The sequence below is a fragment of the Rousettus aegyptiacus genome, unplaced genomic scaffold (assembly GCF_014176215.1).
Source record: "Rousettus aegyptiacus isolate mRouAeg1 unplaced genomic scaffold, mRouAeg1.p scaffold_m13_p_15, whole genome shotgun sequence".
NCBI lineage: Eukaryota > Metazoa > Chordata > Mammalia > Chiroptera > Pteropodidae > Rousettus > Rousettus aegyptiacus.
Window position 1 is genome coordinate 1,192,120 of NW_023416290.1, and position 15,415 is coordinate 1,207,534.

The following is a 15,415-nucleotide window of genomic DNA, read 5'->3' on the forward strand; positions in this document are numbered from 1 at the left end:
CAGGCGCGGCGCTACGCCCCACCCACTCGGCTTAGGCCCCGCCCACCGGAACCCCGGGCCGGAAGCAGGAAGAGGCGCCGGCAGAAAGTGGGGGGACGCGCTTTCCTTGGATTGGACAGGGGAGTCTTTCGCCCCGCCCCTCTCGTTCTTCTGCGGCCAGAAGGTGAAGGGTCAGGTCCGTGACTAGGTCATGGCGCTGGCTGCGCGGCTCTGGCGCTTTCTCCCTTCGGGACGCGGCGCTGCTGTGGGACCTCGGCTTCTGACAGGTGCTGCTGGCAGGCGCGGGACTTGCGGGCCTGGGCGACTCGGCGGCTCTGAGGTAACCGCCGTCCTGGCTCCCGCTCCCCCTCGCGGGCTCCGGCGGCCGCGCGCTGCCTTCGGGAGCGTGGCCACCTGAGACAGCACTCGGGCCGGGCGTGCCCGAGGCTCCCGGACCGGCGGGTGCGCGCCTGTTCGCGGTCCGCCCCTTCTGTCGCGAACCGGGTGGGAGAAGTCCCCTTCTGGCCTCCCCGTGTGAAGGCAGCGTGCGGGGACGAGCCCGGTCGCCGTGAAGTCATTGCCCCCCTCCGTGGTGCCACGTACGGTCACGGCACCTGAGGCTGTCGGCCTGCTCGACTGAAACTTTGTGGGGTAAATTTGAAAACCCCTCCGACTCAGGAGCAGAGATTTGTCACCGTTTAGGTTTTTTTTTTTCAGTTGAGTTGCTTGTTTTATCTGCATGACGTTAAGGAAGGGCGTTGGGGTGGACGTTGAGTGCAGCGCCGGTTTGGGCGTTACTGTCAGGCTGTCCTGAGCCTTGGTCCGTTTGTTCCTGAAGGAGAGGTGACGGGTGAGGGTGGGTGTTCATGCACGTGATGCTTGTCATTTGAACTAGGTGTTTCCTTTTTTTAAACTCTAAAATACCCACTCTGCCTGCGGCGTTCGCGCTCCTGGGTGGGGCTGGGGGTCAGTGAAAGGCTGAGGCTCGATCCCCTCCCTCCGAGCTCCTCCTAGCCGGGTGGGATGTGTTAGACGCACGGGCAGCGGGAGGGGCGAGGTCCTGAGTGTGAAACCAGTTAGCTTCAGGTTTTCAGGTGAGAGCGTGGGCGAGTTTCAAGTTCTCAGGTGATCATAGTTTAGATAACTGCAATAGCCAATATTTATTGAGGGCTTGCTATAACCAGTCGTTGTGTTAAACATTACCTCATTTAACCTTCATCTCCACCCTATGAAGTAAGAACTGTTACTTTAACGGTTTTTTAAAAGAGGAAACAAACAGGGTTAAATAACGTGTCCGAGTCACACAGCTAGATCGAGGACAGGTGGAATGTCTCCAGAGCCCGTGAGCTAGCAGCATATAGCCTCTGCTGAAAAACTGAAAACCAGAGGAGCAAGATAGAAACAGTAGGAAGAAAGTCAGGATCAGGAGGAACTAGGAAGATGTAAAAAGTACAGTGAGAGCTCCTTCAGCCTCGGTGGGTTCTTGGGACTTTGACAAAACAACGTCCTGGCAAACCTCATACTGCGGGTTCCTTTCCAGAACTCTGCAGCGAAGCGAGTCGTCATGTTGCTGGTGGAGAGGGTCCTGCCTTCAATTTGTTAACAACGCAACACCTGTGAAGCGCAGTTGAGCAAAGCACAGTGAAACGAGGTAAACCTGTGTAAGGAAACTGGGTTTCCCACAGGCCGATTGACATGAACAGGAGTTAGGTTCTAATGGCATCTCGTCAGTCAGCCTTGTAGTAAGACATTGAAAGAGAAAGTTATTCCAGGACCTGCTCAAATAAAACTCCACTATAAGCCAAAGGCAGTTACAAAATTCCTCCCCACTAGGTGTACTGCATTTTTAGAGAGTTGGAACTATGTATTATTACCAACTTTCCAGTTATTTGTATGGTTTCGGGCCTTTATGTTTTCGTTTTTTCCCCAGATTTTTCTCTAAATCTAATGTCAGTAACTCGAGTCAGAGATATTTCCTTCCCAGGAGATCAGAGGCTACTTCTGAGTGGCTGGGAGACGTTTCATCTCTCTTTTTCTATTTGCAGTCTGTTGTAAAACACCCATCTCTGAATGTTTATTTTTCAACACATTGTACCAAACGCTTCCCCTGAGCAAGGCTCTGTTGTGAGCCCCGAGGGAATAATGAACATGAGAAACAGAAACCCTCATAATGGATGTTACAGACGAGAAGGAAAGGTGGCCACTGAGTAAATGTGAATGCTCAGTGTTAGGAAAAGGGGAGCAGAGGACTCCTGACCTGATTTTGAAGGGGGGCAGGGGAAAAGGTGTGAGCAGATAAAGATGAGAGCTAAAGAATGATCGTGAGTTAACTAGCTAAAGGGAAGATGAGGACAACACATTTCGGTAAGGAGAGTAGCACAGTTAGACCTTGAGGTAAGAAAAGGTGGTTTTGTTGAGGAGCCGAAAGGGTGGCTGAAGGCTGAAGTAGGAGAATAAGCTGAAATAAGCCAAGGCTGAAAAGTCAGGCAGGAATCTGCTACTACACAGCAGATTATCACAAAGCTAATGGCTTGAAACAAAAGTTTATCTCACGGTTTCTGTTGGTTAGGAATGTGTGTGAGGCTTAGCTGGGTGCCTCTAGCTGAAGGTCTCTGGTGAGGTTAAATCAGGCTCTTTAGCTGCTAAGGTCTAGTTTGAAGGCTCAGCTTGGGGGTAGATGGGAAATTTGCTTCCAGGCCCACTCACGTGGTTGCAGAGAGGTCTCCGCTTCTCACCAGGACGGTTCCCCACGGGGCTGGCTTCCCCCTTGGCAGGCAGGCACGCAGAACACAGGAGAGCGAGTGTCGGAGACGGAAGTCAGTCTCCCTGACTTGACCTTGGAAATAGCTCCTTTCCCTTCTGCATGCTGTTTCTCCCAAGGTGGTCAGTAAGTCCGGACTACATTTAAGGGGTCGGGATTACACAAGGGAGCAATTATCAGGAGGCAGGGATCACCAGGGTCGCTTGATTTTTAATTGATTAATTTATTTTTAGAATAATGGGCATAACGTTAGTTTCAGGTGTACAAATGATTCGATACTTGATGTCGTTAAATGATCACAAGTTAACATCCGTCTCCACACACAGTTTTTTTCCTGTGACGAGAACTTTTATGATTTACTCTCTTGACAACTTTCAAATATATACTGTGGTATCGACCACAGTTCCCATGCTGCACATTCACTAGGAGGACTGACTTCAGAGCTGCGCGTTTGCACCTTTGACCCCCTCCTCCCTTCTTAGCCACCTTCTGCCCCCTGCCGGCCACCAGTCTGTTCTCTGTATCTGTGAGTTTGGATTATTTTTTTTAGATTCCACATAGACATACATACCACATTTATTTTTTATCCATTCATCTACAGACACGTAGGTTGCTTCCATGTCTTGGTTATTATAAATAACGCTGCGATGAACATGAGGGTGCACATATCTTTCTGAGTTTTTATTTTCATTTCCTTTCGATAGATACCCAGAAGGGGGGTTGCTGGGCCGCACGGTAGATCTGTCTTTAATGTTTCGAGGACCCTCCACTCTGTTTTCATCATGGCCGCACCCATTCACATTCCCAGCAGCGGCGCACAGGGCTCCCTTTCACCACATGCTCACCAGCGCTTGTTTCTTTTCTTTTGGGTGGTAGCCATCCTGACAGGTGTGAGGCGATGTCTCACTGTGATGTTCCTTTGCATTTCTCTGATGGTTAGTGATGTGGAGCACCTTTTCATGTACCTGTTGGCCATCTTTATGCCTTTGGAAAAATGTCACTTTAGATCTACGCATTTCCTAATAAATTGTTTGTTTTTTGGCTATTGCATGAGTTTTTAAAAATATATTTTGGGTATTAACCCCTTATCAGATATATGATTTGCAAATATTTTCTCCCATTTGGTAGGTTGCTTTTCATTTCATTGGTAGCTTCTCTTGCAAGGTGGAAGCTTTTTAGTTTGATGTAGCCCCAGTGCTTTATATTTAGCTTTTTTTGTTGTTTGCTTTTGGTGTCAGGCCCCAAAAAATCATTGTCAACATCCATGTCAAGGAACTTATTGCCTTTGTTTCTTCTGGGAGTTTTACAGTTTCAGGTCCTATGTTCAAGTCTTTAATACACTTCGAGTTCATTTTTGTGGATGGTGTGAGGTGGGTCCCGTTTCACTCCTTTGCATGTGGCCGTCCGGTTTTCCCAACACCATTTATTGAAGACACCGTTCTTTCCCTGTTATTTATTCTTGGCTTCTTTATCATAAATTAATCGGCCATATATGTGTGGGTTTATTTTGGAGTTCTCCATTCCGTTCCACTGATATATGCATCTGTTTTTATGCCAGTATCGTGATGTTTCGATTACTGTGGCTTTATATTATAGTTTGAAATGAGGGAGGGATACCGTCAACTTTGTTCTTTCTCAAAATTACTTTGGCTATTCAGCATCTTCTGTGGTTCCATACAGATTGTAGGATTGCGTGTTCTATTTCTATGAAAAACACCATTGGAATTTTGATAGGGATCACATTGAATCTGTTCATTTGTGCAGTATGGACATTTTAACAATATTCTTCCAATCCAGAAATATCTTTATTTGTGTCCTCAAATTCTTTCATCAATGTCTTATAGTTTTCAGTGCACAGGTTTTTCGCCTCCTTGGTTAAATTTATTCCTAGGTATTTTATTCTTCTTGATGCAATTGTAAAAGATTGTTTTCTTAATTTCTCTTTCTGATAGTTTGGTGTTAATATAGGGAAACACAACAGACTTTTGTGTACTGATTTTGTATCTTGCAACTTGACTGAATATGTTTATTCTAACAGTTTTGTGGTGGAATTTTATGTATATAATCTCATGTCATCTGCAAAAAATAGACAGCTTCTTTTTGATGCAGATGCCTTTTTCTCTCTCTCATGTCATTGCTCCGGCCAGTGCTTCCGGTCCCGTGCCGGATGAAAGTGGCCGCAGCTGGTGTACTTGTCCTCGATCTTAACGACAAAGCTTTCAGCTTTGCACTGTCGAGTGACGTTACCTGTGGGCTTATCGTACATGGCCTTTATTATGTTGAGGTGTGTTCCCTGTATACCTACCTTGTTGAGCATTTTATCACAAATAGAGGTCGAATTTTGCCAAATCCTTTGTATCTTTTGAGACGGTTTTTTGATATTTGGCCTTCATTTTGTTAGTGTGGTGTGTCACATCGAACCAGTTTGCATCCCTGGAATAAACCCCACATGACCGTGCTGTGTGATTCCTTAAATGTGTCATTGACTCTCTCCTTGTCTTTACCTTTTGACACATGAATTGATGATGTATCTTGTGAGTCTTTAGATTTATTGTATTTCGAATTCCCTGGGTTTCCTGGATCTAGGTGTCTGTTTTCCTCTCCACGTTAAGGAAGTTTTTAGCCATTTCTTCGTATAAACTTTCTGCCCCTTACTCTCTCCTCCTCCTGGAATTCCATCATACAAACATCCGTTGGCTCGATGTTGTCACTTTTCTCTTTTGCTGCTCTGACCGGATGCATTCCATCGCCCTGCCTTCAAGTTCACTGGTCCTTTTCTCCACGTTATTTGATCTGCTATGAACCCCCCTGTTGTATTTTTCAGTGCAGTAATTGTTCAGCTCTGTGACTCTTGTTCGGTACTTTCTTATATTTTCTCTTTGTTAAAACTCTCACTTTGTTCACCCATTCTTCCGAGCTCAGTGACCATCTTTATGGCCATTATTTGAAACTCTTTATCAGGTAAATCACTTTTCTCTGTTTCGTGAAGGTCATTTTCCTAAGTTTTAACTTGTTCTCTCTTTCGGAGCATATTGCTCCCTGTCTTTCTGTGGGGAGGGGAGCCTTCCGCGGCGGTCTCTCCGCACCAGGTAAAATGGGCACCCCTCGCAGCCCCAAAGGCGCGGTTCGCTGTGGAGCTGAGACTTACTGGCCGGCCCTGCCCCGGCTCCCGGTTGTCGTCAGGCCTTTGTGGTTGTTCAGGCGGTCTGCTTTATTCCTGGCGGCTCCCACCAGTCGAGGTGTGCCACGATTTGTCAGTGTCCCAAAGGGGGGCATCGTAGTCATTACCTGGATGCAGGCGGACCCTCAGGCAGCAGCTTTTACATGCAGAAGTAAGCCTTTTTCAGGGGAAGCCAGAGATGGGGGCGCTTCTGTCTGCGCCTCTGCACTGAGCTCTGGGGCGATTTCCCGTTAAGACCAGTTTCTTCGTTTCCTGCTGTTTCTCTTGAACCATGAACACAGCCTTGCTGGCCCCCAGAGCCAGGCCGTCAGGGGATGCGTCCTCAGAGTGGCAGCCACCAAAGTGGGGAGTCAGACGTCTACATGGACTCCTTTCTCAGACACAGCTTGGGGCGCGGCGGGGGTAGAGCCCGGACCTAGCCCCCGTCGGCCCTCGGCCCTCGGTCTGTGGGAGAGACTGTGATTGGCCACTAGCTGTGTTTATGAGACTCCTGCCCCTCGGGTGTGGCTGAGAGGGTGGGCCAGTGGGCCTGTCTGGCAGCAAGGCTGGAGGTCCGTGGCGGTCTGCTGTCCCGCTGCGGTGCTGGTGGGTGGGCGAGTCTGCGGGGTTCTTTGAGAACTGCTGCTCAGTGCGCTGTCACCCATGGGTCTCGTGGACGCAGACCTCATTGGCTTTCTAAGGTTGTTTTGGGGGGGCTCGTCTCAGGTGCAGGCCTTAAAAGTTGGGGTGCCTTGTGTGGAGTTCAAACCCTTCGCCCCTCAGGGAGGAGCTTGGGGTTGTGAGTTCTCTGCTGATTGGGGTTTGCTGTGGAGTCTGTAGAGAGCGTCTCAGGCCCTCCTCCCCGTTTCTCTTGGGTTTTTTTTCCTCATTTACTTGGTGTGTAGGAGCCCCTCACCTATTTTGGGGTTTCTTTCAGAGGGCATTGTTCTGTTTGTAGCTGTAGATTTGACATGTACTTTGGGAGGAGACGTTTTAGGGACACCCTGCCCCCCATGGCCATCATGAATGGGAATCTGTTGGGGGCTGTTTTTGAGGTTCCTGCCACAACCAGGTTCTGAAAACCTTGTAAATTATGTGTATTTCTGAGATTCTAAAGTTATAGGAAACCGTGAAAGAGTTTTAAACAGGGATGTTTATTTTATTGGTTTGCAGTAAAAAATAATTTTGTGTGGTGTCAAGAACGGATAGGCTAGAGTGGGTGCCAGAGACCAGATCAGAGGTCATTGCTGCAAGACAGGTGAGCACTGGTGGTGTGGACCTCGCTGATGAAACAGCCCTGGGGACAGTGGCTGCCTTCGCAGCTCCCAGGTGGACGGAGCAGACTTGACAGCTGAGGTTTGGGAGTTCATGGAAGGGGCAAGGAGGAGGCTCAGGGTTCTGGCCAGAGCGGGGTGTGAGTGGCCACGCTGTTTCCTGGGGTAGGCCTCCAGACAGCGATGTGGGGGTTCGGGGGGGAGATGAATCACATTTTAAGCTACTTAGGGGGACTGACGAGATATGCAGGTTGGCGTGGAACAGACGATTTGGTAGGTCTGGGCTGGAGGTGCAGATTCAGGAGCCGTCAGCCTGGCTGTCACTAGTGCCGGGGCGAGCGGGTCCATAGTATTTGTAGTAAGACCAGAAGGGGGCCTCGTACCCACCACGGAGGGAACCCACATTTAAGAAGAGGAGGAGCTGACAGGAAGTTAGGAAACCCAAGAGGTGGTGGCGACACATTCCTTTCTATCTAGTGACGAGTTTGTTTTTGAATTCTTCCTAGCTCAAAGTTTGTGTAATTAGTGTTGAATAAAGGACATAAGAGATCGCTCGCATCCGTTTTGCAGCAGATACTTTTTGAGGACTCATCACGTGAAAGGCATCGTGCTGGGTGTGGGAGGCACGAGGCGAAATGGCACACTCCAGTTGCCTCAGACGGTCTCACACGTTGCCAGTATTTTCGAGGCATCACTGAGTCCTCTTTTCATTGATTTTTTTTTTAATTCCAGAAACATGATTTTTATCTCTTTTCCCAGAGATGAACAGAGAGCCCTTCACATTGACCAAACTGACGTGAATCCAACTGGTAAACTGTTACTTCAGCAGTTTACAGCAAGAATTGGGAGTGCCAGGCGCCCAGTGCATTTCCCCGCCTCTGAGAAGGCCAGCGTTTGTTGAGCACAAGGTCAGCGGAGGGAGGTCGAATTCTCAAGCTGTAGTTGACCGTGTGTGCAGCTTTCCTCCCGCGTGCTGGGTGCACCTGCCCGAGCAGTGGGAGGGAGCGAGGAGACTCACTGATAAAACTTAGTCTCTTTCCGTTTTTTCTGGGCGCCGACAGCAATACACACACATCCACCCTCCCCGCACACCCGTGTCCTCTGCCCCACCCCACCTTGCTTCTCTTCAGTAAATACAAGTAAACTCAGAAAATTAAGTGTTAAAAATGAGATTATGTCGAATTTAGTTTTACTGCTTTGCTGTTGATTTGTTTTGAATCCACTTGGGTTCAATATGCCAATGCTCAAGGAAGTAAATAAAGTGCGTGGCAAGTTGAAATATGTCGGGTTCCTCCTTCCTGCTCTAGACACTTACTAGAAGTTGAAATGTGGATCGGGTGTGGGCGTGAAGTCAAGAGTGACCCCAAGAGGGTGGAGTGTGTGTGTGTGTGCGTGCATGCGGTGTGTGTTTAACCTGCACAACCAGAAGCAGCGAGTCGCCATTCACCACGAAAGGGCACACGGGGTATTCGAGGGAGGCAGTAGCTGTTCTGCCCTGTGTACTTCGTGTGGAGACGTGTCGGTGAGGCGGCTGGATTCGGGGTTCCGAAGCGCGGAGGTGATGCAGGGCGTAGATTGCACGTCTTGTTTCGGGCATGCCAGTGGTGTGTGAAGTCACGAAATGGAATGAGATCACGCCATTCTACAGATAAAGAAAAGGCCCGGGCTGAGTGCAGGACACACCAGGACAGCGAGAGCCTGGAGATGAGGAACCAACAGAACCGAAGGCACAGGGGCTGAAACGGGAAATTCGAGGGAGAAGTATTTCAAAAGCCGAGTGAGATGTTTCCAGAGAGAGAGCAGAGCAGATGCCGACGAGAAGGCCGGGCGGGTCAGAGAGGCACGCGGAGATCGCGGGGCCACGACGTCTCGTCTTCCGTGTGCTCGTGGTGACGGCCGTACGGGCCGATGGGCTTACACGCATATCTCAAATTGTACAGATGCGTGCGAGGTGTATTGTGTGTCACGTAGCTCAATAAAGCTGTTTGTAAAAAATTAAACCTCCATTCATGATTTTTTAAAAAAGGAGGGAGCGATCAGCTGTAAAATGCTGTCGATGAGAATGCAGAATGACCGTAAGAAATGGCAGCCTCCTTGGCAACCTGCACTAGAGACTCTCGGTGGAGTCGTGGGAACAAAAGTGCGATTTGTGTCGAGTGAAGGGAAACAGCGCAGACAAGGTTGTAAGAGTTTTGCTGAAAAGAGAAGTTGGAAAAAGACCGAAGGGAGATGTGGAATCACGAGGGCTTTGGTTTTTTGCTTATAAGAAAGTCAAGGTCACAGCTTGTAAAGGTAACAGTATAGCTTGTGTTTATGCTGATGGGGGTGAGTCAGCAGAAAGGGAAACCGTGGTGCTCCGGGAAAGAAAAATTGTCAAACTGTCGCGGGTAAAGGGAGGTGGTGAGACCCGTGCACTCCTCTGCCCAATTATGACACTTTCTAGACCTGATTGTTTTCATTATTTCGTGGAAAATGTATGAGTTTTCTGAATCTCTTGAAGATATCTTCACTTAAAGCCATGTACATTTTTTATGTGTAATTACTGTATTTGATATTTTTCAACTTGTCTATTTTTTTCATTTTGTCTGTTATTAAAATGGATATTTATATGTTGCGTCTCATTTTGTTTTATACAATTTTAATATCCATGCCTCCTCTAAAATATAGGTCCAGCACTTATCAGCACGACTGTGACTTTTAGATAAGCTACCACCCTTAACCATTTTTATGAATGTTTTCTGAAGAGAATATCCAATCTCTTTAATAATGTGAAATTTTATTAAATTTGATGAAGTAAATTTTGAGATTTCAGTATTCTTGGAGTTGATCGCTGTGAGGGTGGGAGAAAAGTGGTATAATTTTTGTTTGGTTTAGCAGTTGCTCCAGGTTTTCTGTTTAACTCTGTCTGTAATTGTTTCTATAGGTGCTGGTAAGCCCAGGAGCCTTTAAAAGAAGCCTCACATTCTCAGCCTTGTCTTATTTGGGTTTTGAGATTTATCAAGTCATCTCTCGGACTGCTGTGGTTCATGCCACAGCCAAAGGTGAGTCTGAGCTAAACATTGGGAACACTTAGCGATTTGTGTGTGTTATCTTTTTGTTAATAACGTACAGGTATTTTGAATAAGTATTGAAACTGACATTGGTATAGGCTAGAATATTTTCTACTTTTCTGTACTTGTCAGTCTGATACACATTCTAACAACTAGAGCTCCTTCCCTGAGAAGTGCTCTTGATACTTTAGTTTTATAGGCCCTTAGGCTAAAAACGTTTGTTTCATTTTAAAAGGGATTGAGGGAGAGGCGGGAAGAATATACCACAGAGACCATATCTGGCCTGCAAAGTCTAAGCATTTACTCTCTGGATCTTTACAGAAAAAGGTTACTAATCCCAGCTTTACAAAGATACAGTGATTCTTTTGTTTCCTTGTTATGCTCCTCTTGATGTAGTTAAGACAGGCTCAGTAACTTTACAAACAATGCTGTTTGGTACTAAGTATCAAATAACTGGTTGAAAAGTAGAATATTACATAAGTTTCTTATCTGATGTACTATATAGTTAAATAAACAGTAATACTTGCCATATTTTAAAAATTATTTTTAATCAAACCAGTTGTGTATGTAGACTAGCCAAAATTTCAGTATATTAGAGAAAAAGTCTTTTATGGGTTAAGCCTTTTTGTTTTTCACAATCCCAACTTTCTTATCATCAAGAAGTTGGGGAAAGAAGCAAAGATTTGATTTTGAATAGATGTTCTTATTACAAATCTGATAGTTGAAGAATTTGACAATATTATCTAAAAATAACTAGTTATTTCCTGATTTTATTTATCTTTGACTATTCTTTTAAAAAGCAGGTAATTGAAAATGTGTTCTTTTTTTCATCCTTTTTTGTAATGTGTCATTTTCATGAAGAACAAAATATGAACTTGGTTTTGTCACTTGGTCAGTGTTTTGGCAAATACAAGAACTCAGCTTTTTAAAACTTCCTAGACTTTTCACCGTAACTTCACTATTCACAACAGGTTTGTAAAGTGTTTAGGACGCTGTATTACCACATTATAATATTTTTTAAAAACATCTTTGAGATGTGCCTAGTGATTGCACGTATAAGATTTTTCTCTGTGCGCGCGCGTGTGTGTGTTTCACTGTAATACTAATTTTCAAAAAGATGCTCGCCGGGTTAAATTTCCTCCCAGTGGAGCTGTCAGAGCAGAGGTCAGAACGCTCGCCCGGCTCTTTGCGTCTGTCACGCTCAGCTTGTGTGTTTCAGCAGCATTTGGTTGCAAAAGGAGCACAGAGTGTCACTGCCTCCCCGAGCCACGAAGGGCAAGGGGCGGCTCCTCGAAGGGGGAACCGGTCGCTGTTACCCTTGGTGATCATGGCGCATTTTCTCAGGAGCGTCTTTGATGACATGAATCACCGTGTATCCAGTAACCTGAAAACGACACTGGAAGGTGCTGCCCCTGAGGCCTCCTGAGCCGCGCACGGCCACGCACAGCCCTCCAGTTGTTGGTTTGTTTTTCAGTTTGGCACACAGGTGCCGGGTGTTATTTTTTACAGCTCCTGAGTGATTGCATGAAAGGTATTTTCAGGACTTCTGACGTACCAGTACTTGCCTTGTATACATATGTAGTTGTCACTTGGCCCAAAAGTATGTATGGTGTGTGTGTTCGTGTTACAGAAATTCTGATTCTTTTTATCCAGTACATGCTAATTCTTTCATTTTGCTGGCTCGTACCTATGTACATGTATATGTTATTCAAAAGAAGTCATAACTTTTTCTATAATGTGAAAATAAAAATGTGTATATGCAGAATTAATTCTAAATGTTAGTTCCAATCCTAATACCTTAAAGTAAAACCTTGAGGAAAAAAAACATTTTAATATTCCAAAATGTAACTTATTCTGAAAACTAAATTTACTGTTTTTATTATTGATTTTAATGAAAATTGCCTTATATTTTTTAATCCTTTATTTTCAAGTTATTTTGAGTACTTAAGACATTAATGCAAAGAATAGCATAGATGTTTATTTACCTTTTGATTTCTTTCACTTTTTTTAAAAAAAAACACTTTATAATTACTTGATTGGCGTGTTTATATAATTTATTTGTGAGAGGAGGCCATAGCGCTTGGAAAAACATCAACTATTGATAAAATATAGGAACCATTTTTTTATAACTTGGAAAATAATCTCTGCTCTTGTGAGAAGAGAGCCTCATCGGTCCTCACCAGTGTCACTTTGTCACAGGCCCCCCTTCGCTGTGCTGTGACCCTTATTTTTCATATTTTTAGGAATTGGTCTTCAAATAATTCCACTCATCCAAACTGCCTGATTCTTTTTGGATCTGCTTCATGCTCACTGAAGCTGATTAAAGATATTTTTTCTTCTCCATTTACAAGGATTAAATCATATTCTGAAGTGAGACTTTTTTGGAAATTAATCCAAGGGCATACATGTTTTTCACATCCCAGTTGGTTGGGATCATGGGACTTATTTTTTAAATGATAACGTCTGTATTCACACAATCGTGCTAGATGCTTACTTGTCAGCGGTGATTGAAGCACTCCAGTAGAAAATTTTTCACTATTTCCTTAAAATAAGCAAAATTTAAAGTCCCTCAAGATATATTCACAGTGCTCTCCTGTGTGTGTGTGTGTGTGTGTGTGTGTGTGTGTGTGTGTGTGTGTGTGTGTGAGAGGGGGGGGAGGGAAAGGAGGGGAGGGGAGAGGGAGAGGTGTCACTTGTCAAATGCTTAAAAGGCAGTGATGACACAGGGCTCGGTGCACAGGGCCTTCACGTCATCCCTTCCGGTGTCTCTTCCCTTCCCGGCTTTGGCGTCCCTTTCCCAGTGACCCTGTGGACTGAGGCCCCCCTCCTGCACACAGGCTTTGTCGGGCCACCCGCAGGCACGTGTGCAGACACTGTTCCAGGACTGGGTCTTGTTGGTGTGAACATTTGCCTTACATTTTATGACGTTGCTCTGCTTAGAGCCTTCTCATGTCTAGAAAAATCTCGGAGTGTCTAGAAAATCTAGATATTCATGTTTTGCTTTGTAAATCCTCTGCAGAGAGACCTCAGAAATAGAGCCGTTGTACTTGCTTAGAGGAGAGTATTTCATTCCTGTCCAGATACCTCACACGGCTAAACACACTCGGCAAGGAAACTAGAAATCAGTGTTCATGTATACGCACAGTACATCACATCATTCACTGTTTTTCCATTGACTTTTTTTTTTATTCTAAGAATTATGATCTTGTGCATATTTATTTAAGGCTGAATTTAAAAATTCACTGTACAGTTGTAGGTGAATTCGTTTCTCAATTCATCCATCACTTAAGTTGAAAAGTAATTTACTTTAAAAGTTTAGTCCATTTTATAGAGTGTATTCTGTATGTCAGTAACAGAACTTATTTTTAAATATTTTCAGGAAAAATGCTGAGTATTAAACAAGTATAAAAACAGAGCCGCTTGGGTCTCCATGCTCCCACTCTAGTGCCTGTGTGAGTCTGTAGTATCAGAGTAAGTGTGTTTTTTCTTATAAGTTGCACACTAGATGATTTTAGAAGTTTCTTTTTAGAATCAGGAAAATATGTAAAAAAATTTATATATATGTATATTTAAAGCCTGGATACTATGGCTTATGGTACTGTACTGCATAATAAAGAAATGGGAGATAAGTGATATATGAGGTCATAAAAGAATAATACACAGAAAGGATTTTCGCTATTTTACATTACTCACTAGGTTTCTCCATTTTCTTAGTGACACGGGTGATGAGAGGCAGAGTCCCGGGTGGCGTAAGGACGGCAGGCTCCGTCACTGCCCCCTGGGAGCTGGAGGGAGAGCGCGGATGGAATTAAATGCGACTTCGCTGCCCGCGCAGACGCACGTAGACGCGCCGCATCGGCGCATCTCGGCTAATGTCCTGTGCGCTCTCCCCGCCTCTGAACCACATCACCGCAACTTCAGTGACTTAAAACACCACACAGTTCTCACCTCCCAGGCCGTGGCTCAGAAGTCCACGCCGGCCCTCACCGGCTTGCATCCGGGAAGGGCGGGTCTGTGTTCCTTTCTGGGGGGTCGAGGGGGCAGCGTTTCCTGGGGTTTTCCGGCTCCCGGCGCTGTCCGCGGGCCTCGGCTGGACGCTCCCTCCTCTGTGTTCACAGCCGGCAGCCACGTCACCCCGACCGGTTTCCGCTGTCACCACCTCTGATCTCCTTCGACAGGACTCTCGTGTTTATAGCGGGCCCACCTGGCTCCTCCAGGACGGTTTCCTGTTTCGAGGTCACCTGGTTCACGGCCTTTATTCCATCCACGGGCTTGATGCCCCTTTCACAGGCCCTGGGGCAGGTGTTTGGGGACATTTTTCTGCCTCCCACAGTTATCAACTAAGAATGCCGAGCCTGGTTCTTTTTAATAATCTTTGGGTTGTTATAACCCAGATTTGGAGAATCAGCCACTGATAAAAATAAAAAAATAGAATAAAATGGAAGCAAACTTAGTCTCCCAGCGATGTGAATATTACTAATCTCTAGCGCCTAACCAGATTGAAGTACGATTAAAGGGGGGAAAAAAGAAATCATTATTTAATTTTAGGGTTTCTTTGCTACTGTAATTTAATTTTTTTAAACTAGTATCATTACACCATGATGTTAACTTAATAAAAGGTACTTCACATGCTTGTGACATAAATTCATGAGGTTTTTTTTTCTTTTTTGCCAATCTAGGTTTTAATTTTTCAAAAAGCTTTTTTAAAAAATTTAACTTCAAATACACTATGATAAAAACATACCAAGGTAAATAATAAACTTAACACATTGAAATGTTGGCTTATACGAAGGACTGAGAATACATCGTCCTTATGGAAGAAAAAATGAAATGTGTTCCTTAGTAATAATTGGAATATCCTGAAATTCAGACTTAAGTTTTTTTTTTTTCAATAACTAGTCAACTTTTTTAAAGCATCACACTGTCTGAGTTTTATGCGTTTTGGAGTACCGTTTAAACTAATGCATTGGTTGTAGCATTGTGCCAATGAATTACGTTTCAAATCTCTGTAGAGTTAACTTAGCTAAGCTTTTGATGACCAATTTCACTCTTATTCCATAACTGTGTAAGTTCGGTCATAAGGAGAATCTAGTAAGACACCAAGTTTCAGTCCATGCAAATTAATAACTTTAAGTGCTATAAGTGGGCATTGTATCATTTTCTACTTAACAGCAGCAAAGACTTGTGGGTG

At 45.0% G+C, this 15,415-nt stretch overlaps 1 protein-coding gene across 7 annotated transcripts in view; it reads left to right on the forward strand.

The window, feature by feature from the left end:
* Positions 1-143: 143 nt before the first annotated feature.
* The window catches only part of RMDN1 (regulator of microtubule dynamics 1), a 37,383-nt gene continuing 22,111 nt past the window's right edge, over positions 144-15,415 (forward strand). For 5 of the 7 annotated variants that reach the window (XM_016153149.2, XM_016153151.2, XM_016153148.2 and 2 more), the window contains exons 1-2: positions 144-319; positions 10,098-10,215. In XM_016153149.2, the coding sequence (XP_016008635.2) occupies positions 191-319; positions 10,098-10,215 (247 nt within the window). In that variant the 5' untranslated portion in view covers positions 144-190. The remainder of the gene's footprint in view (positions 320-10,097; positions 10,216-15,415) is intronic. The other 2 variants (XM_036232767.1, XM_036232768.1) reach the window with 1 other exon arrangement.